At 49.3% G+C, this 25,955-nt stretch overlaps 1 protein-coding gene across 1 annotated transcript; it reads right to left on the bottom strand.

Moving 5' to 3' along the window:
• Window positions 1-4,218: 4,218 nt before the first annotated feature.
• Window positions 4,219-25,083, bottom strand: GPR139 (G protein-coupled receptor 139). Its single transcript, XM_080382705.1, has 2 exons — window positions 24,734-25,083; window positions 4,219-11,082 (listed from the first exon to the last, which is right to left on the bottom strand). Exons 1-2 carry the CDS (start codon window positions 24,852-24,854, stop codon window positions 10,148-10,150), a joined length of 1,056 nt encoding a protein of 351 aa, XP_080238831.1. The 5' UTR covers window positions 24,855-25,083; the 3' UTR covers window positions 4,219-10,147.
• Between the last annotated feature and the right edge of the window lie 872 nt (window positions 25,084-25,955).

Genomic DNA, 25,955 nt, shown 5'->3' with positions numbered 1-25,955 from the left:
ACATGTGTGGTGAGCTGACCCTGGCTGGATGGCAGGTGCCCACCAAAGCTGCTCTATTGCTCCCTTCCTCAGCTGGATGGGGAGAGAAAATATAACAAAAAGGCTTGAGGGACTGGGAGATCACTCAGCAATTACCATCATGAGCAAAACAGACTTGGCTTGGGGAAATTAATTTATTGCCAATCAAATCAGAGTAAGATAACAAGGAATAAAAAGTAAATCATAAAACATGTTCCCCCTACCCCTCCCTTCTTCTCAGGCTTAACTTTACTCCCACTTTTCTCCAGCCTTCCCCTCAGTGGCACGGGGGGGATGGGGAATGGCAGCTGTGCTCCATTCATCACACACTGTCTCCACTGCTCCTTCCTCCTCAAGGGGAGAGCTCCTCACACTCTGCCCCTGCTCCAGTGTGGGGTCCATCCCCCAGGAGACAGTTCTGCATGAACTTCTCCAAGGCGAGTCCTTCCCACGGGCTGCAGTTCCTCATGACCTGCTCCAGCGTGGGTCCCTCCCATGGGTGCTGCCCTTCAGGAACGGGCTGCTCCAGCCTGGGTCCCCCACGGGGTCACAGCCCGGCCAGCAAACCTGCTCCAGCCTGGGCCCCTCTCTCCATGGGGGGGGGCACAGGTCCTGCCAGGAGCTGCTCCAGCGCGGGCTGCCCACAGGTCACGGCCTCCTTTGGGCATCCCCCTGTCCGGTGTCGGGTCCTCCACAGGCTGCGGGTGGACATCTGCTCCACCACGGACCTCCACGGGCTGCAGGGCACAGCCTGCCTCGCGTGGGCTTCAGCACAGGCTGCAGGGGAACCTCTGCTCCGGCGCATGGAGCCCCTCCTGCCTCCTCCTGCGCTGACCTGGGGGGCTGCAGGGTTGTCGCTCTCACATATTCACACTCTCCATCCGCAGTCCCCTCACACAGCAACCTTTTCCCCTTCTTAAATACGTCATCCCAGAGGCGCTACCACCATCGCTGATGGGCCTTGGCCAGTGGCGGGTCTGCCCTGGAGCCGGCTGGCACTGGCTCTGTTGGACGTAAAGGAAGCTTCTAGCAGCGTCTCACAGGAGACTGTCTCTACAGAGACAGCCCCTCACCCCCACCAAAGCCTGGCCATGCAAACCCAATACACCATGGAAACATCACTTTCCTCCATGGTGCTTTTCTCCTACTGGCTCTGGTTAAGAAGAGACTGTCTGAGCCCCTCCGGCTGGGGCAGGTTGTGGGGCAGCCCCTGAAGGAGACCTCCTGCATGATCTGCATCACCCTGGCTCTCTGCAGGGATCTGGTAGGACCCCCTGGAGCTAGTGATCTGGAGGAACACTGGCCTTTCTGCTGCTTTGGACTACAGGTTGATTTGATGTTATTAAGGGTCTTTTCCAACCTTAATGACTGTATGGTGGCCTAATTCTTGCCTTTGTGCCTTCTGGATTTCTCACTCCAGAGACCCCTGATGCTTTTGAGATTTAGATTCATACTAATGTGCTCCTGTATTAGGTGACAGCTTAGCAAAATGGCCACTGCCGTCTGCCCACAGATTCCCCTGTGCTGTTTCTCAGTTTTTCCCATTTTGATAATTCCTAGTAGTTTAATTAAACTGCAGATTTCATCCCTTCCCTATTCATTCTCCTCTCTGAATCACTGGTGCAGTTGCTCGCAGAGAGCATGGTAGTTGTGCATGTTAAGCAGGTCTCCTCAGCTAGGCTGCAGATGTGTATCCTTATCTTCACCCCGCAAGCATCACTACCCTCGCTGCTCGCAGACGCAAACACGAAGTGCTGTTCTCCTCTTTGGTGTACGCAGGGTCTGGCTGGGAGGGGTGAGTTGTCAGGCATGAGCCTTCCCGCACGCAGCTGTTGAGCTTTAGTGCTGTTGATTGCTGGAGTTTACACATATGCACTCCTGGAAAAGGTCACACCAGTGCAATACTGGCTTAAATGAAAATTGGTGTATTATGCATGTGGCTCTTCCTGCAGGCAGCTGATTAAGCAGCCAGCTGTGGCCAGATGTCTTCCAGGGATCCTCTGGGATGCGTGCAGCTTTGAAAGATGGTTTGGATGACTTGTAGTTGAGCCTGTTTGTTGGCTCAGTCAGACTCGTGGTACTTTTTATCGGTCGGGCACAGCGCTTCCTGACAGTGCATGAGGGGCTCTAGCTGTTCACACTGCCAGCGTGTGGGGCATCAGAATGGGAGGAACCACCTCGGGTTCACCTGAGGTGCGTGGGCTGTGCTGAGTGCTGAGGGGGACTCATTTCAAACACTTATCGGGACATGTCAGGAGCATGACCTATGAGAAGTGCCTTAGTTTTCTTTACTTAAGCCATACTTTTCTAATCTGAGTCAGCTGTAACCTATAAAGCAGCTTTCAAATGAATTTTCCCACATAACCTCTACTAATGCTTCTGCTAAATAACAACAGGTGCTGTTTTAAAGATGCTACTTGATCAGAGCAGAGAGATGTAGACAATGTGATTCATTTGATACCTGCGCTTTAAAATAAAAATAGTTGCATCTCTTGGCCTTGGTTCCTGCACCCTAGGGCTCTGTGTAGTGCTTTGCCCTCCCCTGTTCAGCAGCAGGGACTTGCTTGTCACAGCATCCCCCAAACTGCCCCATTGCCCCTGACGTGAAACCACATCGTGTAGCAAACATGTCTGGTGACAGGCTGGGGGGACACGGCATATGTGAGCCCAGCAGCCCTGCCTGGCCCCTGGGGGACAGGGTGAGAAAGGAAAGGGGGTTTGAGTGGGGGGTGCTGGGGCTGTGCAGGTGAGAAGGGATGGGGATGGGCGAGCAGGCTGCTGTGAGTGACCCCCAGGGCCAGCCTGGGGCAGGAGCAGTTCTGGTAGCTCAGAGCAGGAGCTGCTGAGGAGCTGGGCATTTTGCATGTTGTAGTTCAACATCACCTGTGTGGACTTCTGGTCTTAAACCTGAGCAAAGCGTTTATCTAATGTCATTTGACCCACGTTCAGCAGAGCTTGTTTAGGATTCGTAACATGACACAGGGGGTTGGGTAGTTTCTGTTTAAACTGGGCCCCCCAGTGATACAGCTGGCAGATGAGGTAACGCTAATGAGCCCTCTGCCACTGCTGTTATTGCTACTGGCCAATAACACGGGTTATTGGGCATAATTATCCCTTCCTTGAGACTGCCCGCAGTTCAATTAGGTAGCATTTCGTTGAACTCCGAAGTAGATAAAAGACAGACAAAGGAGGCCACAGTGCACACTCTTCTTTGTTAAAGGATTTCGGGATGGGGACGGGGGGCCTTAAAAACATATAGAATATCAGGGAAAGGGATCTCTGCCAAAAGTAATTTTAAGCAACATTTCCTGAAATGCACAACTTGGTTTGGCTGCATCCCTGTGTGGTTTTAGCATCATGTGTGGTCCCAGGTACCCCAATACCTGAGATCTGTGCTAGTCAGAGGCTCTGATGGATTTCCTCACAAACATATCATCTCAGGTTTAGACTTTTATTTTGCTTTTTATCCCAGAAACATAGTAATGCTGAAGGTCTGTACCTGCAGGACAAACTCGTGAGAGCTCAGTCCAGCAGAATCAGTTACATTTACAAAGATGACTGTGACAGATGACTGGGAAGGTACTGCTGGAAACCACTGCCCATCACCAGCTTTATAGCGATATTTAATTCACAAGGTTGAATGTCTCTAATCCTGGTGTTAGAAAACCTGGCTGTCCTGAGGCTGGGCTGCAAATTCCGTTACAAAATCTAGCAGGGAAAAATCTTGACTCATTGAAATTCTGTAGCCTTTTTCTAAGCCCTTTTCCAAGCGGGAAACATGGCTGGTGGAGGCAGGGCTCATCTGCCCTCACTCATACGATGAAGGCAGGAACTTAGGGCCATGGCACACAGCAGTCCTCTGCTGTGCTTTGGGCACTTCTAGCAGCCGAGATTAATTTTGTTCTTCTGGTTGGCTGAGTGGCTGATGAAGGGTTCTCTACACAACAGGTATCTCCACCTTGCGAGGTGAACCCCCCCTTCAAGGCAGGTCTGTGGGGATGGCGAGGGGACCAGGCGCTTCTGCCAAGGCTGGGCTCCCTGGCTGTGCTGTGAGGGTGGCAGCTCCTGGTGTTTTAAACCACCAGAAGCTGATCCATCTGTGATTCTAACTCTTCGCAGCTTTTTGTTCGGGGATGTGAAGGCCATCGTTCATCTGTGGTGCTGCGCCCACAGCTGGGGGTCACTGCCCCGTTAGGGGTCAGGCTCCAGCAGTGGGACCTGTCCTGGGGTCTGTCTCCTTGCCATGGCGAGGACAGCATTGCAGGGTGCCTCTCTCGGTTCCATGTTATTTTATTGCCATTCCCATGACCAGTTTCCAAGGCTAACCTGCACCTAATGGTCCTCCTGGAGCACTAAGCTGCCAGCCTGGGTGCTGTAGGTCCCTGCAAAGCCCTCGGGCCAGGGGCTGTTTCATTATGCTCCTGTACAGCACCAGTCAACGTGAGGTACCACACTTGGCTGAAGGTCTTCGGTTTGCTGTGTTACAGCAAATTAATCTTCTGACTGTATTCAATATCATACTTTTGCCTGCGGTTCATCTCGTCCATTTAGTTTGCTAAAAGAAGGGGCTGAGTGAGAAATAGGTGGAGCAGGGTTTCTAGCCTGTTGGTAAGGCAGGAAAACATGAGCCTTTAATTATTATTTTTTGACACAATTTTGTAATTGTAATAAATATTTATGTGTCTTTGGTCCACTGTAGCAAGCTAATAGTAAATTCATTTGTGATGCCTATTTATTACAAAATGCTGGAGCCTTTCAACCCCCTTGTTGTGTCTGGCAACTCCTGGGAATTAATTGCATGCTGTCAGAAAGGTAGATCTTGCAAATCCAGCCCCAGCCTGCTAATAGTGGGATTATTATTTAACAGCCCAAGTCTGTGTGAGCCTGCTTTTCATTCTGCTCTGCTTGGTGGCTTTAAAGAGGCTTTTAAAGAACTGAACAGCTGAGGCAGAAGTCAGCATGGGTTCAGTGGGGAATGCATTAGCAGTGCTCCCCTGTCTGTAGCATCCCCAGCCAGTGCTGCTTGGGGGAATTGTGGCCACACGCAGGAATTGCTCTGAGCAGCTGGTGGCTTTCATGGCATCGTGCTGGCCATCTCCCTTGAAGCAGCCCCAGTGGGGTGCACAGACTCAGGGACACCTCTGCTGCCCTTCCAGCTGAGTTTGGGACCTGCCGAGCTGTCCTGGAGGTGCAGGGGGTTGGTGCAGGTTAGTGGTGTGGGAACGCCAGCTCCGAGGATGCACAGTCCCGATCTAACCTGCTGCCTTGTCTCATAATCCTGTCTGTGAACCCACCAAGCTCCACTTAAAACTAGCGGGGAGATCTGGGCTGCTGGAAAGGCTTTTGCTGAGCCTCCCTGCTTTGGTAGTTAGATATTGTCTTCTAACTTCCAGGGCAAATTTACCCCAGGAAAGTTCACAACCTCGTATTCTTGTTCCAGCACTGTGTCTTTATCGAGTTCTTCTCTATTGCTGTTTATCCCCTTTTATATGTATATCTCTATGCGTATGGCACACGAAGTCTTGTAAAATGCAATGAATGCTGTGCTGTATCTTTAGAAATGTCTGTGATTTCAGTTCTGGGATTTTTCTCAGCTGCTTTCTCTCGGTGACTCATCATCATTCAAGCCCAGCTGGCACAACTGGGCTCTGGGTTGTTTCTGACTACTGAGGTTTTATAGCAAATGTGTTACAGGCAGACAAGCGGAGAGCCTTGTGTTTATTACTATTGAATTCATCCCATTTTTATCACCTCAATCTTCAAGGTCACCTGGCTTTTACATTAAATACATTTCCTTCAGTCCTCTGCTGGCAGTACAATGCCTTTTTTAATAATCTGTACGCTTCATCAGTACTTCTCACACCGTGTCTGTTAATGAAAGTACTGAGACAGGCAGATCCCAGGCTCTTTCTGTAAGGAACAACTCTGATAAGCTCCATCAGATCTGACACTGCCCCTTCCAGCAGCGCCCCTTTCCCCCTGGCTTGTCTCTCTGTGATGCTGTCCTTCAAAATCTGTTACAGCAGGGAGATCTGGCAAGTGGGTCGGGCATCACCTGGATCTCCCTCTCCTCCCACGTGTTTAACCCTACATTTCTTGATCTCCAGGACACTGATCAGTTCCTTCTCTGCTCAGTTTTAATATCTCAAATATGAATCCAACTGCCGCTTTTCCCATTTTCCCCAACTCCTGTGACTGACACAGCCTGTCTGCAGGGAAGCCTATGCCATCAGCTGTCGTCAGTCGGTGGTGGGAACTGGGGTTACGTGTTTTGCTCTCGTGGGCCAGCCTGCCCAGGTATCTCACCACCTGCAGTGATGGGGGCAGCAGCCCTGTGTCCTGGTGTCACACCTGCTTTGGATGGGTCAACAGTTTCAGGTCCAACATTCCTGTTGGTATGAGGGATAGGGATCCATGGACTTCAACAGCTAAACTCACAGCAGCTGGGACTGTGGTTCAAAATGAAGAATTGGGCCAGTAATAATTTATACTTCTTATATTTCAGAATTTCTTCCAACAAATGAACACCCATAATCCAAGGCCATGCTTTACTGACAAATAGCTGCCAAGGACTGGTCTTATTTGTAGTAATCTTAAGTACCTATAAATCAAAATTGTATCAGAAGAATCTATAGATCAAACAGTAGCTCCAAACACAGTAGTAAGTTATGCACCATCTCATAATTTATTATAATACAAACATGTTTGTCAAACACAATATATTGTCTACTTATGAAAATATCAATATTCACAATTTAAATAGGTGATAGGTCCCATAATCTTATATACCAGCAACTCATCTAAAAAGTATTTTGTTCCTAGCTGTGGTCTTCAAGGACATATACCTATAAGTAATTGTAAAACTGTCCATTCACAGCTTATTTTTCTTCTAATTGTAGATATTTGAAATATAAATTAAATAGAGTACAAAAGACCATCTCGACAACAAAGATGGTTTTGTCTCCAGGATACTTTTTCCCTAAATAATGATGCTATATGTGCTTGGTTAAGTTTTGACTATTGGAAAATTAGGAGGTACGAATAATACAGCAAGACATTGGCTAATTAGCAACAGTCATTGCAAGATGCTTCGCACAACCAAAAATAAGGCAAGTATTATCAACAGCAGCTCCCGTATGGCAGACTAAAAAGTCAAGGATTTATTATCCAAACTGGACTCTAAGGCGGCTTCAAATGTGTGTTAACAAGATACACCTTGATCCAAAGCCCTCCTAAATTGATGAGGATTGGAAAAAAACAATGACAAAACCTGCAAGCAACCTTCCCTTTGACTTAGAGGGGGTTTGGAAGTAAGCTCTTAAAGCCCTAAATTATCAGAAATAAAATGACCAATCCACTGTACATGAAAATTGCACCTTGTCATTTCTAAAATTATATGGAAAAGGATTGCAAGTTTTTTCAAATGAAGTTACAGGAACTGGATGGGTTATTTTTAGTGGGAAATAAAATATTCACACAGAAAGACTCTGTTTAAATATGGTAATTTACAAAAATACATTGTCAGGACAGGAAAAAGCAGATGACACTGCTAGTTTGCAGGATAAACATTATGTTACAAAAACTAATAAATCACACCATGTGAATGGCAGCATATGCCATGCACTTAATTGAATGTTTTTAATAAATAAAAGCCCTAAACATTCACAATTTTCTGTAAGGTTACTATTATATTAAGTAGAATAGTGAATTTCTTGTATAAATAGTTTTTTCAATAGATACATTCTCAAAAATGAACCACTTATCTACATAGATATTGCACTTCGGACTCATTCACATGTAACTCAGACAAGCATTCCTCATAACAAAATCAGAATAAAAATAAGTTATAAATACAGTGTTTTCCCAAAATGAAACAAACAGTACCTTTCTCATAAGGTAACTTTGGTTACTATTGACTGACGTAGATCAGAGAGAGGTTTCTGAGAGGAGGGTTGAAGGCATGCCACAAAGCGGAATTCTGTAAAACACGGGGGAAGGGAATTTTAACCTTGCCATGACAGATACAGCAAGGCTGAGCATCCCTCTTGAGCTTCATTATTGCAAGTAAGTGTGGAGCTTTATCAAGATCACAGGGACAAGCAGCTTACAGGATGAGGGGGTTCTCATTTCCCTTTGAATCTGGGGAGGTTTAGGGGGGTAGCATCCCCTCGGTGGACAAGAGTGGGAAGGGGCAGCCTTTGCTGGAAGCTCCCCCTTTCCGCAGACCTGCGCCTCTCCTTGCTCTAACCAGTGTGGTCCCTGGGGTGCTCCAGCACCTCGCAGGAGTGCTGAGCAGCATTTCCAAATGCTGTGCTGGTGGGAGAGGACTGGGTGGTGTGTGCCTCCTGAGGTGCTGGGCACCCCGTCCCAGTGCTCCTGACCAGCCGAGCAGCCTGGCTCTCTCCCGAGAAATCCCCTCCATGCCTGAGCTGGCTTTGCCGGGGGTCCCGCTCCTCACAGCTTGTGCCTCCTGCTGCTGCTCCCCCCTGGGGAAGGCACACTCGGGCTTGCCGTGCGCTTTGCTGTTGTGGGACACCGGTACGAGTTGGTGTGTAAACGCAACCTGTGTGGCAGAAGGGAACCAGGCTGTTGTCCTCAGTGGGGCTTTGGCAGATTTGGCATTTCTTAGGGGAAACGCACCGAAGCTAAGCCATCCATGGGTTTCTGAGAGATGCCTTCAGCATCCTGATCCCACCAAAGGGGGACTGCCTGGGTCCCTTCTCAGGGAACCTCTGATGTGTTAGTTCCCAATGCACCATGGGCTCCCTGCAGGGCACAGGCACAAAGGCAGTGCTAGGGCTCTGCCGTTACTGGGAGGCTGAATTTGCTGGCCACGTTGTGCTTGTGTCCACCGTGCGAGGCAGTCTGCGCTCGCTTCGGTAAGGCTGCAGTAAGTGCCCGATGTAGATGTAAAAAGGTTGTGGTGCATGGCTCTGAGAGACCGCGTGCCAAGACATGAAAAGGAGAGAAATTAAAAGAAATATGGTTTCAGCCTTCCTGTAAATCTTTCCTCACTTTCTACACTCAGCATTGCTGGGATGCTGGTTTTTGAGTGTGAAGGAAGAGAAGTTAAGCTACTTTAAATAAGGTAAATATTTAAAAGCCTTAGTCCAAGCTGATCTATGTTTTTACTGCTTTGGGTATTTAATGGATTTCTTTCACAAGTATGGGTATTTTTTAGCAATTAAATGGCAAATCTGCAATAGGATGGTATAATCTGCCAGGAGAAACTCTTAGGTTGAGGTTTTTATATGTTAATCCCCAAGGGCCAGAACATGGGGGATAACTGAGAATCTTTGTTGCTTAAGATGGAACCTGAAGGCTGTGATCACTCCAAACCTCACAGGAGCAGCTACCATAGGAGCTCTGCATCAGGCAGGACTTGGCCTCACACTTGAAAGTCTTTAGATGCCATAACTGAAATAGGTGGGAAAAGATGCTGCTTTTGTTCTTGGCTCTAGAAACCTCCCTCCCTCCCTCGAGCTCCTCTGTCTCGGTCATATTCTTAAATAACAACTTAAAACGTATGAATATTGGCAGCTTGCAGGACTGCTTTCCATGCCAAGGCTGCAACAGGTACTAGATCGGTCCCCCGGCCTTGTTCAGATGAGCCAAAAAGGGCTTGTCACCATTTGTCTCACAGGCTGTCTCCTGCAAGGACGTCTTGACAGCGAGACCGCATGTGGTGGTATCTCATGTCAGAAACAATGCGTCATTTTTGGCAAGTGCACGCACCAGAAACGGCACCTTCCGCAGTACATGAAAGCATCTGTTCGCTCTGTTGATGGCGAGCTGCATGGTCAAGTAAGGTTTTGTTGTTGTGTTTTAAAAGGTTGTAATTAAACGCTGTTGTGGCTTCCCCCGTCTGATGACGCTGGACTGCACTGGTGCTGGGATGCAAAATGCTTGAGCGTGACTGAACGCTAAGACTTGAACTCTGAAGCATATTCAAAATGCTGTGTAAAATCAAGTGCTCCTGTTCCCTCCCAACAGTCTGATCTGCCTGTGGTCTCCCAGGGAAATGAAATCAAATGACCACTCTTCAAAACAGCTACCTCAGCAAATTACATCCTGGAGATGTAACCACTTGAAAAGAACTTGCACCCAGAAACTCCACCTATTGCCCTTTTCATGGTGATATTTTTATAGGCTTTCCATTCTTATCATATTGGTAAACAAGCATTTTGATGCAGTGAGAGTTGGCTGGGGAAATCCAAGGGCTGCTTGTTATGGAAAAGTTATGATTTGTATAGAATTGCACAGGTTGCTTCTGACACTTAAAGAAGGCTTTCAGTGTGGCAGCTGCCATTGTGCGAAATCTTTTGCTAATAAAACAGTAGAGGAAGAAATTAATTGCAGTGTTCAGCAGTGCTAGCATATTGGCGATGTCCGACACAATATGTACCACCCAGCTGTTGTTTATAGGTGATACATAGAGGTGATACAATATCATGATTATTCTTGGTGCCCAAAGTATGGCAAAAATAGAGGTTATAGTAAACAAAATGGCTGTTGTTTTCCCTGTGGAGTACCCTCGCAGTCGGAAATTGCTCTTTCGCCGCAGCTTGTAGACGATGATGGAATTCAGGATGAAGAAGATGGAGCATGGCACCAAGTAAACAGTAAAGCAGTGGATCCAGATGAGCACATGGTGCATTGATGTGCTTATGTAGTCTTCGATCCAGATGTTGGGCCACCAGTAGTATGGGATGCTGGTCAAGAAGCAGGTGATATAAACACTTACAATGACTTTTCGAGTACGAGCAGGGTAGGAGACTGTGTGATACTTTAGCGGATGGCACACAGCTATATATCTATCGATCGTTAGTGGAACCGTAATCCAAATTGAGGTGTGGATGGAAGAAAATTCCAAGACCTCAATGACTTTGTCCAGTACCTGAGGCATCTGTTTGTTTAAGATGAAGTCTTCCATGAGGAAATCAACAAAGACGATGAAGAAGAGAACCAGGATGTCAGCAGCAGCTAGAGCTAGAAGGTAGTTATAGGAGGACTTCTGCCTGCGAGCCACGAGCTGGGAAAGGATGATGACTGTCAAGATATTTGCTGTGGAGACAGAAACGCAGAGTTAGGCTATTAAGATGGAACACTAACTTTTTTGAGCACTTGCAGTAGCTCTGTTTGAGCATCTGGCAGTGTGACCACCTTTATTGAAGTTCGGGAAAGTAAAAGGAAGACGCTATGGCCGGGTCTCTCAGCAAAGCCACTGCAATGAGAGGAGCATGTAGCCCTGCTCCCACCTGTGTGAACGCTGGCACTCAGTGTCCTGGCAGACCAGGATGAGGGACAGAGGGAAAGTCAGGACCTTTACTCCAGAGCCAGGCTTAGGTGGTGTCCAGCAGCCCTTTGCCATCCTCCCAAAGCAGATGTAGTGGTGAGTTCATGGCACTGGCTCTGTTGCTGCTCTCTGGTGCACAGCATCATCGCCCTGAGCCAGGGGTGCTGGGACCCTTGCCCATGCACAAGGAGGCAGGGGTAGAAGGAGGCAGCAGGAGGAGAAAAAATTAGTGTGTACCACACACACGTGCATGCTGTTTCTTACTACCCCCTTTGCTTTTCTCACTTGTTTTAAAAAAGTGACAAATGAGAAGGGTAGGGTGGGCTCTCCAGAGACATTTTATTCCTCATCTCAACTCATGGTGCCTGCCTGTTTTAGTTTTGAACTCCATCTAAAAAGAGCTGAAGTCAAAGCCATCTGGATTAGGTAATGCTCTCTTGCCTGAGTGGGATCCCAATCGAGAGATCTTCCAGGGAAACACACAACCTCAGCTCCTCCCGAGAGCTGGAGGTGCTTTGTGGCACTCAAAGTTTTCAGCTCTGCCCAGGATGAGTCTCCTATAACTCAAATCCTATAAATTTGCTTGTCTGACCCACTGTCCTACAGGTGGGGTCTGGGGAAGCATCTCCCTTCCCACCGCTGAACCCGTTTGCTCCACAAAGACCTGCTTGCTTATCCAGAGCTACTTTTTTTAGAAATCTTTCAACTGGAAGGCATTTTCCTCTGAAGTGATACTTCTAAGCCTCTAAGGAAATCCTGCTGGTCACATCAGACATGATGGATGTTCTGATTCAGCCCAAGTGTAAACATCCCCGAGTTTCTTGAAGAAGCATCTGCTTCTAACACTCCGGCCACAATACAGACCCATCACCTAAACCACACCTAGATGCATAGTATGACACTTAAATAATATTGTGGCAAAGTGCTGAAGTGTCCTGTCTCTGCTGTTTCGCTGCCTGGTTTGCTTCGGTCTTGTAGAGCTGTGATTCAACTTAAACATACGTTTTAGTGGCTGTCTGAACCAGTGCTATAAGGGATGCTATAGGAAGGGCTCAGTCCCACAGCCCCTGGCCAGGCAGAACTCCCCACTGTGGACACAAACAGCCCTTGCAGTCCTTGAGAGCTTTCCTGGAGCACTAAAGTGTAGCCAAACTTTAACTACTTGCTCAAGTTTACTATTACTTACTGTGTAGTCTTGAATTGGAGAGGGAAAAAAATATAAATCCTATTATTCCTACTAGCGGTGTGGCTGGAACGAGACAGGCGAGATTGTTCCCATCAGAAGTTTATATTACTTGGCTAGAATACCTGAAGTAGTACTTAAAAATCAGAGATCTGGTTTACTGTGCAAGAGACTGCCAAATGTTTGTATTTGACATTTTCATAAGTGTTCTATAAATCACCTCTTCTGTGCATTCAGTGCTTCAAACATTTCTGCCAGCTTTGATGGATTTCCCAAAACAAATCAACAATAATTGTAAGGATTCCTTTAAATCAGAGAGAAAGGAAGTTGCTGACATTGAGGTAATGATGACCTAGGATATATGTCCTACGACTGGAGATGCTTTTTTTTTTTTTTTTTTTAACTGTTTTACTTGGCACTGGAGAAAACTTCCTCCTTGATAAATGCCTTCAAAGCCTGCTGTCTGGGAGCAGATTTCTGCCACCAGGGAAATGAACTGCAGCAGAGTGAATGATCTTGAGTAATAGTCCTCATAAGTGTCACCTATTTTGGTATTAACTTACTATATTTAATTCTGTATCTTGGAACAAACTACACCAAATATGACAGCCAACTGACTCCTTCCCTAAACAAATAATAAAAAAAAAGGCTTGATCTTTCCAATTCCAACAGTATTGTCTCAAATCACCTTCAGGGGAATTTTCACAATTCTATCCTCTGTTAACACGGATGCAACTGCATTGATTTCGGCTCAGAACAGATGTGGGAGACACAAGGTGATACAGTCAGGACTGCTGTGTCATTTTTCACTTACTTGCTTAGGAAATGCCTCTGTGCCTGCTGATGAGCCCTGGAGGTACAGTGAGGGCTCTGTCAAATGCACTGTCAAAGAAATCCTCAAGCTGGAGTGTTTATCATGACTTGCAGCCACTATTGGTTTTGGCCAGCCGGGCTGAGTGGCTTGGCTTCACAGGTATTGGATATGACCCATGGGGTTCACCTCCTCTTTAAATCTTCTAGATTTGACTCACTCCTCTGGCAGTAGCTGGAGCCAGCGTGCAGCGTGGGGGATGCTTGAGGACGCTGGTCCCTTCTGGTAACTCTGGCCTGGCTGTCAGGGGAGCTCCTGTGAGGATGCTGAAGCCATGCCTTGTCCAGGCACAGGGGTCCTGCTGCTCGGTTCTAACCCCATTTTCCTACAGGAGCAGATTTATGAGTCAGTCCTTTCCTCTGTACCTTCTCCTGACGCCTTTCTCAGGGTTCCCGGCAACGGTAGTAACAGCATGTACTGAAATGCAAGTTGTCTAATGCCAGCGAGCTTTGCTTGGTGAGCCAGATTAGAAAATTGATCTGACAAAGTACATGCAAGCTCTATCCAATTTTTCTGCAAGGGTTACAGTATCTTGTATTGGAAATGCTTTCCCTGGGATCCCATTAGGGCTTTTTCTGGCTGGATGATATGAAATATAGTAGTATCATTTACTTTGTGAAAACAGAGATATACTGGGGTGCAGCAGAAAGTTGCCAGTTATGCCAGTATTTCAGCACAGGGTTTGGGAGTGTTTCTCCTGCTGCATGTTGTAGAGGGAAAATGAAGATGAGCTATGGATAAGTCTCAGCCCTTCACCCATTTCCTAGCCAGTATTAAGGTGGTCCTTGGTGTGTCCTCAAACATTCTCTACAGCTTAGTAAAACAGGAAATGTGTGGGAACACTGCCCCCATACAGCGTGTGAACAGTTGTGTTCTTGTGCCAGCATCCTGGTGACTCCTGGGTGCCTGCTCGGTGCCCTGCAAGCTCTCCAGGGGGGAAATATTACCTATTGCAAGTAAAAGGTGATGGAAGAGCATTTGCAACCATATTTGAACCTTGTTTACCCTAATTCTTGCCCTAACACTGTATTCAGTGGTGAGGACTATGGCAGAGATGATGCTGGAGATATAAAAATACCTGTCTGTACTGTAACGTGCATGGAGCTACAGCTGCTGGATAGGTCATTGACCCTAAATTGTCTTGGATGTTATGCTGCCCGTTTCTCACAGTGTTTCTTTTTTTTCTAGAAGCTAAGTAATTAAGATCATCTGAATTTGAAATAGATCGATCACTGTGCTGGGAGTTGATTAGGGGATGACAGATGGGAATTTATGCCAGCGTCACTTGCTGCAGTGCAGTATTCTGAATTTATAAATATCTGGTTGAGAACCAGGGCTTGATTAGGGACTAGCTGGCTGAAGCCTTGAGATGCCACTAGCAGATGAGGAAAAGCAATTGTAAGAAATGGTAGTTTCCCTTCTTTCCCTTTAGTTACGAGGATGCCTTTAAGACACAGCATCTGAAGGTCTCTGACACCCAAACACCACCAGTCCACGCTGCTCAAAATACGGCAATCTTCTAACTCAGCTGGGCTTTGTCACAGGACACTGACATTTCTCATTTGACACCTCCTCTGACTTTATCAGCTTCTGAGTACAAATTGTAGCACTGAACTTCATGCCGTTGGAGGTCCTATGTATCCCAGAGGGATCAGCCTTTAGGAGTAACCTTGGTTCTCAAGTGGCTTAGGGTTTGCTCCCTGTACCAAAGCCGTGCTGCCTTGCCTGTGGAGCCCAGGCAGTGTTCAGTGCCTCCTCAAAGCAGTGCCTGTGACCTGAAGGCACATTTTTCCCCCCTACTTCTTGTTTCATGGATTGCAGTCACAGCTCAAACCGCGCCTGTCTAACCACAGCCTTCGCGGGGCATTCGCAGAGCTCATTCCACTGGCTATTATCACTGCATGTGAGCTTAAGCAGGAGCAATTGTATCTGTCTGAAGAAGAAATAGGCATGTTTCTGGGCTTTGGTGGTTTTTTTTATTGAGAGCATTTTGCATGTCTGCAGCAGCCTGTGCAGCCAAACAGTCTTTACAACACAAGCGGTAGCGCTGCTGTGTTGGGAATAGGGCCTGCTGTGTGCTTCAGTAGTTCGGCACCATAAACTACCTGAACAAAGTAGCCACCAGTGTTGCTTACTGAGCGTGATAAACACTAGGTCACCGAGTATAATGGACACCTTTTACCAAATACAGTTGTTGCTAGGATCCCCACAAATTATCACGCAATGTACGAAACTACTCTGCAGGCCTTGCATTAGTCACCTGACTGGCACAGAGAGAGGCGGTTTATGAACGGGTAATGTTAAATTGCTTTAGAAAATATGTTAGTAACACCTCTTCTTTAGATTTAGAAACTCTGAGACTACAAGTACAATATGCCAAAAAGATATGGTGAAAAAAGGCGACGTTTTGCCTTGACGGGAATAGGTGATTTCCTCTAAGCTAGGAGGAAATATTAAAACATAGACAGGGGCCGTGTCCAGCAGCCAGATCCCAGCACTGTGACTAACGCAGTCATTCACCTACGGAGACGAGGATGGCATTCAGCCCTCCCTTCGTGTGGCGGCCCTCTGGAGAAGATGATGACAATGGGTGATTCCTGACGGAGGGTACGTAACAGGGATTATTTAAAAAAAATACGCTGTGGCAAAGTAAATGCATGTTTATTACCAATTTTGGCTACAGCTGGTGATGTGGTCTTTTAAAGATGACCCCTGGATGCTGTTTTGCCCTTAAAAGAAGATAGAGTAGCTGCATGTTTCCCTCTTACTGCCGGTATGGGTTGAACTCAACCCTACAGCACATGGGGACAACTTTTGCGAATGGCACCTGCTCACGACTAAATTTGTTCCTATCTCTTATTATTGTGTTCTGTGATCCTTCCTTAACTCATTGTGAAGTGTAAAGAGATACTTTATGGAAGATAATTAGTGCAGTACAGGTTATTCCTTCCCTGAGAGTTCCTGTGAGGACTGATTTTTAAAATAAATTTATTTTTTTGTTCAGTTGTCTGAGCACTGGCAAATGACACCCACCCACCCTCAGCGTGGGGGGAAGAGCTGTCCTTCTGAAAGGAAGAGAAAGCCCCTTCTGCTGGTGCCCACGTTATCTCCCAGGGGATGGAGAGGGATCTAAGTCAAAAAATGAGCATCACAAAAGCTATGGTAGGCACGGATGCAGGACTGCCACTGGAAGAGATCTCATCCCTCATAGGAAGGTTCTTGTGTGGCTTGTGCTTAGAAATCCCATGTGCAGGGACAGGCTCTGCAGAGCAGACCCAGCTCTGAGGGGGAAAGTGAACCTGGAGGCAGAGGATGATGAAGCTCCTGCGCAGGACAACTCGGACTTCCCCCCCCCCCCCCCCCCCCCCCCCCCCGCATATGCAGGAGACTGGGTTAGTGATTGCCAGAGAAAACGTGGCAAGGCCTTGCACTTAGAAGTGACAAGTGAATTAAAGAGTTAGTGTCAGAGGCCAGATTCTGCTGATGAAATCTGGCCTCTGGGGCTCCTTTTCCCACTGACAGTATTTATTAGCTGAGGAAGGACGCGGTGAATGGGGTACTCTGCTCTGCGGCTGGCACCAGCCGTCAGTGGGCCATGGAGGCCAGAGGAGGGTTTTAATCAGGCCAAAAGCACTTCCTCACTGTTGGAGGGCACAGATATGGTCATGGCGTGGAGATGCCATCGGCCAGTATTCACTTCAAGGCTTGCCAACCGCTCAGGCTTAAGTGCAGTAACTTCTCTGGCAGACAAGGTGCAATTACATTGTGTTACTTTTGGCTTTCCTAGACGGTTGGAGTAGGCTTTTTTCCCTGGTCTTTATAAAACAGGGCTATTTATTTCTGCAACATGAGAATGGGCTAGAAGGAATGCCAGGCTAAGGTGTGGAGAGGTCCAGTAGGTGCTCACTGGTGACACGTGTGTAAATGCAACAGGGATCTGGTTCTCCTCTTGGCATCTTCACCCTCCTTGTCCACCTTTCCTGAGCTGGACCTACAGTGCAGAAAGCCTCTAATGACTCTTGGACATTCTCCCCCTGAAGCCTGTCTTAGAGGCACCTACACAAGGATAAAAATGTCTAAAACTCACACCTCAAAATCGTTAACCTCACATCTTGCTACCAGAGCAGTAAAGCTTTCTAATGGAAGTAGGTGCTGGGAGGAGAAAAAGCAATCTGCAAAATAATGCAGGAATCATGAAAGGAATTTGGTTATTTGGGCAATGTATCGGGACAGAGATTTTCAAGGCAACTCGGGTGTCTCATTTGGCAGGTGTCTGTGGCTTCTAAATGTGGACTGTCAGCAAAGCTTAAGAGGTCTCAAGCTGAGTAAGTTGAGCCTGAGGATGACAAAAACATTCTACCCTTTTGATACTGAATGCCAAAGCACTGAGGCAGGTGCCAAAGGTATTTGATGGGATGACTAGGATGGAGGGAGACATGATTTCATAAGGGTGCTGGCACGAATTCTTTACTGAACATGAATAATTAAGAGGATTTTACCTTTGATTGTGGTTTTGCTAAAAAAACAAAGTCTTTATGTCTTCCTAAAGCATTAGCTAATGCACTAGGAGCTCATGCTTGCAAACCCCATGGCCAAGGTTTCTCAGAGACTATGCCAATTTTACACAATATGCAGGAAATTACAGACTATGTAAAACCATTGCAGTTTGGCTTTATTTCCCCCACGGAGAATATACCGCATCCACACTAGATACATCACTCCTTGGTGTGCTAGTCTGGACATTAAAGAAAATGCACCTGGAATGAACAAATGTTTGTGAAATATCCTAGTCTGATGTAACTGACTGACAGGCAATTTGTCTTGAAACCAGAAGCAACCTCTAGGTGCACCTATCTGCACAGTCAATGCACCATATGATTGAAAAGACAGGGAAGTTAAATGACTGTACGTTCCAGGGGTTCTCTGTTTCGGGTGGTAGAGGAGAACAATTTCAGTGAAAAGGATGTGTTCAGTGCTTCAGTAGGCAGGCTTCTCTTCTCTCCCATGGATAAAGGGATATGACTCTTTTTGGCCATCTTCTGTACCGATAATTCTGGTCCTACTTGGTTGCCTGTACTTCATTCCCTCTGCACAACCATACTGGTGTCCTGGAGGGCAACCCGACACTACCTCCCATCAGGTTACCCCCAGAACAGCACCAATAGCACTCCAGACACTAGGGTTCAGGATCCTTACATATGTATCTTTATTCTGCAGAACGAAAACAGAATTGTGTGCAAGGGTCTCCTGTGCTCAAGGGGTTAATTTTGGCTTTGTTTCCTTTTCTGGTGTCTCAAAGTTAATGGGAAAAGAGATTAAAGGCTCAAAGAGACCATCTGAAACAGAAGGTGAAAGCTTTTGTGGCCAGGGATTGCTCTGCATTTAGCATGTGAAAGCAGAGTGTGCACCAGCACCACTTCAGGACATCTCCTCACATTGTTTGTTTGCCTACAGCAAATTGTTTTGACGTATGCTGTTGAAGGCCTTCTCCTGCTGGCTTGTTTCTGCTGATTCACCCCCATTTTACAAGGGGAGCAGAAAGAGGAGGAGGAGGAGAGAACTAAGTAAGGGGGTGGATGAAGAACAGCAGGATATTAGACTGCCTAGTGCTTCTGAATGGCTTGACTTCGTAACAACTGGGGGCTCTGCATTACCCACCTACCGTGAAAACTGACTGTGCTCTTTCTTTTGTGTCATCATTTCAAGGAAAAATCTCCTTTGGAGTTCTTCCTTCCCAATCCATTTTAGCAGCCTGCCATGCAAGGTTGTGCACTTCATAGTCTACTGAGCCTTCCAAATATTGCACCTCGTTATCATTACAGCCTTGACAGTGTTGTTCTCTGCTGATGTAGTAGAAGAAAACCAAAGTTAGCAGTTGTACTCTGTAGTGGCATTCAAAGATGCACAATCAAGTCCTCTTCTGCGTTAGGATGGATTCAGCCACATGCTGCCTTTCAGGCTGCAAGGCTTTAGCGGCCACAGTCTCCAGACACACTGACCAAACTAAATGGCTCCCATCTGCATGCCTCGCTGTCACCAGTTCTGTGCAGGAACACTGTAATGAATCTATTATTTTTCATAATGATTCTTCTTTCCTTAAAGAAAAAGCATCCATTTTACAATAGGAAGTGACTCATTTTAAACATGTTAGCAGCAGTTTTGTTCCCCTCTGTCTAGCAGTGCTACTGTAATGTGCTGCAGTGCCCTTCGGTTGCTCCGACAGCTGAGCTAAAGTTCTGCCAATTTATTTGTCCTCCTTTAAGCAGGATGCAATGTACTGGCTTTGTGTCCAATTCAGATTTTAAGTCAGGGAAAGTATGGTCTTTGAATAAAAGGGGGGTTGAATCAGGCCTCAGGAGTGTTCAGTTCTTATTCATTGTGTGAACTCTATCTAATGAGCTGACAGCTGAAGACTGCTGTTTTTTCAAGGTCATAACTGCATGTAACAATTTTCCCACTAGTATTTTCAGATCTCCCTTTAGCACTGCTATTGTTCAGGTGTGCTGTTATGAGAAAGGCTATTTATTCAGGTGTTGGAAATGCTCTCTTTAATCAGAAGCCTGTACTGTGATTGCAGAAGAATATACTAGGCAGTAGATGGCAGGAACCCAGAACAGGTCAGACACACTTCTGTACTGCTGCGTGCTGTATGTACACCTACCTTCTGCCTGCTTTGGTATTTACTGGGTATTACATGCCATGTGAGTCATCAACAAACATTGCTACCTGTCCCCCTTCCCGGATGCAGCTGTAAGCATATAGAGATAGCAATGCTCTTCAGGTCTCGTGCCCCCTGCACTGCTGGGGAGCGGAGGGAGCACAGCTGGGCTGTTGTCCCTTAGATCAGGGATGCTCAGCCTGCAGCCCACCGGCAGTACCTGCCTTGCTGGGATAATGACCCTGGCTTGTACGCCTCCCAAATAGCCGCCTTATTCCAAGCTGCATACCAGGAGAAGGCTCCAGAAGGACCACTGCTCTATCGTTTCAGTTTACCTGTGACTGTTCTGCAGTTTGCACAGGCACAGTGCAAATGATACACACCTGTGTGTCAGCTGAAACACCCTAGGAAGTATCTGGCCTGCTGTGTGAGGACAGCTGGTCTGTCACCTGGTAGTCGAGGGTCTGTAACGTGTAGCCCTCTCTTCACAGTGTGTTGAAAAGGTTAGGCACCCTTGCTGAGCTTACACATTCCTTTAGGTCAGGACTACAGTTTCTCTCCCTCTGCATGGAGCCCGCTGAGTGTGCACTCTGCAGAGCTGCCCTTTAAATGACCTGGGTTATTCCATCTCTGTGATACCTTGTTCAGCACCAGGTCTGACATGAAAACTACCTGTTCTCACCCTCCAGCTGACAGCACCCAAGGGTGTCCAGGTTGCCTTCCCAAGCTTGCAAAGTCCTGAATCTACGTTTAGATCAGTGTGGTCAGTTTTAAGCAGAAGCCTTAAGCACAAATACAAGAAACATTTGTGGAACAGGCTCTCAAAGCTTGGAGTGGCACTTCCCTGGGGCATTGGTGTGAGTCTGCTACCTCCCAGAGATGCTGTAAAGGTACTGGGTACGGGCCTATACTTTGTGTCACTGGGATGCGATGACCCCTGCGGCAGAGTCACTCCCCAGGCAGGTGACTGACTGGGGAGCAAAGTGGAAGCAGCAATCACGCAGTAAGAAAGGCAGATTCTACTGTGCCTCTCTGCACTGTCAGGAGGAGGAGATCCCTGGAAGCATGTATCGGGCCAGGCCCTGGTCTAGGAAATGCTGCCACTTTGTCCTTTCAGCCACAACACGCTATACTCCCAACAGGGAAGGTGACTGCGTGCAAGGCAACTCAGTTGCTGCTGCACCTTCTAATGAAGCAGGAATTGGGGTCAGAGCCAGGTGTCTGCAGTGAGCACCGCTGCTTCTCTGCCTGACCTTCCTGGCATGTCTGCTGGCACCACCATAGCAGGAGCTCTTTGGTGTAGCTGCTCTGTGCAGCTCTCACTGGCAAAGGGATGGGCTGAGAGTTGGTACCTGTTGCTCTTTGCCCCCTCCCGGATCAAATCAAAGCACTTTCTCCCCTCCCCCACACCTGACAACACCTTCTCTCTGGCCTTTTCTCTTGCTAAAGCAAGAAATGCTTCCACTAGCTAGCTAACTGGAGGTGCGTCAGAGGTCCTCCCTGACTGATGGACAAGGGGAGTACAGGGATGGCAGAGCAGGGGCTGCAGAACAGCTCCAAAAATTATAAACCCCCTTCTCTAAATGGGAGCTTGACCCTACTTCCAGTACTGCTGCCTCACTCTGCTCCCCACCCTTGCGCTGGCAGCTTCTCCCTGTCCCACACAGCCTGCTCCTGGGGCACTCACGCTCCTGGTAACAGGACTGCACACTCACGGGACACCTTTGCACATCTGCACTCAAAACAAATTTCATAAAACGTCTCTGTGTTGCCAGCCTCTGCTTAGAGGGAAAGTAGGAAACCTCCTGTCCCAGCTGATGAAAGGCACATCACCTCTGGCAGAGTTGTGGCCACCTGGGCACATGGCAGCTGCTGCAGCAGGGCTGGTGTGCAGCGGTGCCTCTGTGGTTGCACTTCTTTGCAGGGCACAGCCTGGCACTTGCCTCTCTGCACGGCTGCCAGAGCAGGGGTGAAGGCAGTTCACTTCGCTGTCTCTCATCTGCCTTTTTCAGACTTTCTGATGCCTGGCTGGACAGGGAGGGAGAAAGAGCCACGGCTGAGAACAGGATTGCTGAGGTGCCTGGGTTATACATGGGAGGGGAAAGGATGCTTTCTCTGCAGCCACAATCAGGCCTGGCATCACTTGGCCTCAAAGTGGAGTTGTTGAGTTAGTGAAATTTCCTTCAGACACTACAGCAGGAAAGGCAGAAACAGTTAACTTCTTTCTCCTCTCATCACACTTTCTCCAAGATTTGTGGCAAGGAGTTAACTGTTTCAGTCTCAGCAAAACACTGCACTGCTGCTGCATCTGAGGACAGAATAGACAGTGTTTCTCTTAAATTACTGGCACCATGCAAAGCTAATTACCCACTCAGGTCCCACAGGCTTCAGGGCTTTAACAGGTAGTAAGTGTGCTACCTTTACAATTTTCTAATGTTAGAAAACTGAAGAGCAGTTTCAAATTAAAACATGAAAAGCTCTTTTTAGCACTGCTGTCACCCCGTATCACACCCCCATTGAAGCCTGGCCATTCAGTCTTCACCTAAACATATCCAGCTTGTTCTCATCTCTGTGCAGTCTCAGGGGGAGAAGCATAAATTTCTCATGCACTCAGCATACATACTGGACATGCAGAGTCTTTTAAGGTGTTGGTGCCAACGTTATCCTCCGATAACATGCACTGAACAAGCTGACACATTCCTACCTGAGGTAAGTCTACTGAACTCAGCAACAACGCACACCACGAATGCTTTGGCTAGTTCTGTTAAGTGCTCTCACTGATGCCGCTGCTCTAATCAACTGATGTCTCATCCCTCGAGAAATGCATGTCACTATTGCTAATTTGGATCACGCACTGATGTTATCCATGTTCTTAGAATGACGGTGTTAGGTCTGTAATTACAATGCAGTATCCTTAGGAAGCTGGTGCAAGTATGTGTAGAACACTAAGTGATTTTTCTTGCCTGTGCACACAAGACTTTCCCGTTTCAGAGACACGCAAAGGCAAGCTTAACCACAGACTGCTTCACAACTTCTTCACCTGATAACCTTGAGAGGGTCTTGGTCAGTCCTAGGGGACAGATGTTGAAATCAGAACTTGTCATTACCGTGAAGATATAAGCAGCCCCTAAGGGATTAATGAAGAGGAAACTACCTCCTCATCCCTGCTGGCTGGGTCTCCTCAGGTCAGGGCTGAGACTTCTCGATGCTGTGGAGCAGAGACACTTGTCTATGCCCTGCATCCTCTGTGAGTAAATACAGGACTTAACTTTCCAGTTCTCTGAACTATTAGCCAGTCTTCAAATTATAATTATATGCCAGGGAGAAAAGAAAAAAAAAACCAAACTCAAAACCTCCTGAATACAAAGAATATCATCAATTCATATGCAGAATGGTAATTGCATGTGTGCTGTTAAGAGACAGGCTTCTCTTCGTGTCCGATTAAAAAATTTTCTATGCATTAATTGCTTGAAGAAATAATTAAGGGAAATGAAACATTTAGAAATCGTAGACTTAACTATCATTGCTGCTTGCCATTTTATGTGGCACTTTAAATGCGTCGCTGTACACCGACACAATCAAACTCTCTTGTGTTGCACCCTCGAAATACCCATTAACCTTGGTGCATCCAATTGCTCTGACTTTTTCCCGACTCATTCCCTTGTCCTTGGTATCGCTGCAAGCTACTCCGAGGATGGAGGTGTCAACCCAGGGAGCCAGCCGCGATGTCTGCCCACCCAGGCTGTGCCAGGGTGGCAGCTCTGCCTGCTGAAGCCCAGCCTGCAACTGCAGAAGTGACACTGCATGAGCAGCTCCCTGTAGTCCTGCGTGCCACGGCTGCCAGCCTCAGGCAGCACCCACCGGGAGGACAGACCGGCTGGGTCCTCGTCTCTGTAAGGCTGATGCGATGCTCGTACCATGCTTTGAGCTGGGGATACCTGTGTGCTGGCAGCGCTGCCTCACAGGTGCACCCGAGCCCGAAACATCTTATCCTCCCCCATTTGGGGTCTCTCTCGCTTTTCCCAACCGTAGCATCTCTGTACTGTCTTTGTCCCCTTTTTAAGTAGGAAATTTCGCTGAGGGTCATACAAGTGTGAAGGATGGTGGCTGTGAGCTGGGACTTTTTTCCCAGCCCCGTACCGGCGCTCGGGGATCTCGGTATCAGCATGGCCACTGCCCTCACCGGGTGCTGGCTCTGGACACCCGCTGTCTCGCACCCCCAGCCGCAGGGCCGGGCCCCGGGGCAGGGCAGCCCCCTCGGCCCCCTCCTGGCAGGGCGCTCCCCCCCCCCGGCCGGGCTCCCTGCTCCGAAGGGCCAGCCCTGCCCCGGGGAGCCAGGCGACACCCGGCAGCCACGCTGCCGCTTACTGCCGGCCCGCGATGGATGGGGACGGCGCCGGCTGCCCTCGGCACCGCTTCGTCTTCAAACGGCCGAACCGACAATGGCAGAAACTTCGCGTCAGGCTGCGCCTCCCTATGTCAAGTTCAAAGTCAGAGCGGCCGCCGCGCTGCGGGGACGAGCCCCGGCGGGAGGGCAGCGGCGTGCGGGACGGCCGCCCCAGCGGATCCCCCCAGGGCCGCGTCCCCGGTGCCCCCGCGGCCGCGGGGCGCGCATCCCGCCGGGCAGGGGACGCTCGGGCGGGCGCTGCGCGCAGCCCCGCCGCCCCGCCCGCCCCGGGCCGGGCGCCCCGTCCCCGGCGGACTCACCCGGCAGCCCCAGGCAGAGCAGCAGGCTGTAGTAGACGACAGGTGCGTATCCCAAGCCGCAGCCATAGCGGTGGTGCGCCAGCAGGGAGCCGTTGTGGAGGTGGAGGTGGTTGTGCTCCATGGACCCGCTCGCCCCGCGGCCGCCCTGCCGGCGCTCGCTCCGCCGCACGGGCCGCCCGCCCCTCACACGCTCAGCGGCGGCGAGCGCGGCGCGGGCCCCGCGGCGGCACGTGGCGCGGGGGCGGCGGGGCCGGCGGGGCGGGACCAGCCCGGCTCCCGCCGCGGGGCGGGGCACCCCCGCCTCAGGCCGCCCCTCGCCGCCGTTCGCCCGGCGGCGCCTGCCCGGGCACCCCCGTCACCCCTCGGGCGGTCCGGGGGTGCGGCGCGGGGCGGGAGCGCGGCGGCGGAGGGCCTGAGACCCCGCGCCTCGGCGCCCCTCGGCCCCACTTGGCAGCAGCGGGGACCCGGCCGGCGCCCCTCGGCCCGCCCCCCGGCCGGCCGTGAGGGCAGCCTCGGCGCACCGCCGCTATCCCGCCGGGGCGCGGGGTGGCCCCCGGGGGGCACACCAGTCGGTGGGGTGGCAGCCCGCGGGCAGGGCCCGGTGGCAGGGTACCTGCCGGCGGCCCCGCGCCGTGCATGGCGCCGTGCGGGGAGGGCAGCAGCGAGCGCTTCTATCTGCCAAACTGCCGCGCAGCCGGGCTGGCCACGCTGCCGCCATGTCCCCACGCGTGGGGTGGCCGGCTGGGGGCAGCCGTGCCGGTCGGTCCGTGAGGGAAAGCAGAAGGACCGTGGGCATTTCGAAAACCTTCCCGGTGCGCCTTTGAGGAGGTGGCCCCCGGTGTCCCTCGCGAGGGCCGCAGGTTGCCGCAGGGTGCCTGTGCCCTGGGCACCGCGGGGCCGGCTGGGCAGGTGGCAGCTCAGGGGCAGTGGCTGGGTGGTAAAACAGACGTTTGGTTACAGGGCGCTTGTACGGAGCAGAAAAGACTTTGGTTCATGCAAAGCATGAAAAAAAAAAAGGAACCCAGGAGACCCTGTGGCTGCCGGAGCAGGCCGAGGGGCTGGGCGTGTGAGGTGGGACAGGGGTACGCACAAAGTACAGCGGGTGGGCTACGAAACTGAAAGACGTGGTCTTTGCTGTCTGAAAACACCCAGCTGTTTAGCATGGATAATAATATAGCATAACAAGTGTTACAGGTGGGAAGGCACCGTCAGGGCAAGTGCT

The sequence above is a fragment of the Falco punctatus genome (assembly GCF_963210335.1).
Source record: "Falco punctatus genome assembly, chromosome: 4".
NCBI lineage: Eukaryota > Metazoa > Chordata > Aves > Falconiformes > Falconidae > Falco > Falco punctatus.
This window is presented reverse-complemented; position numbering and strand designations above follow the sequence as displayed.

Excerpts from the sequence above, each read along its gene's own strand:
- GPR139 (XM_080382705.1), bottom strand. The coding sequence starts at position 24,854 with ATGGAGCACAACCACCTCCACCTCCACAACGGCTCCCTGCTGGCGCAC. Across the intron at positions 11,083-24,733 it reads GCTCTGCCTGGGGCTGCCGG|CAAATATCTTGACAGTCATC; the intron begins GTGAGTCCGCCG and ends CTGTCTCCACAG.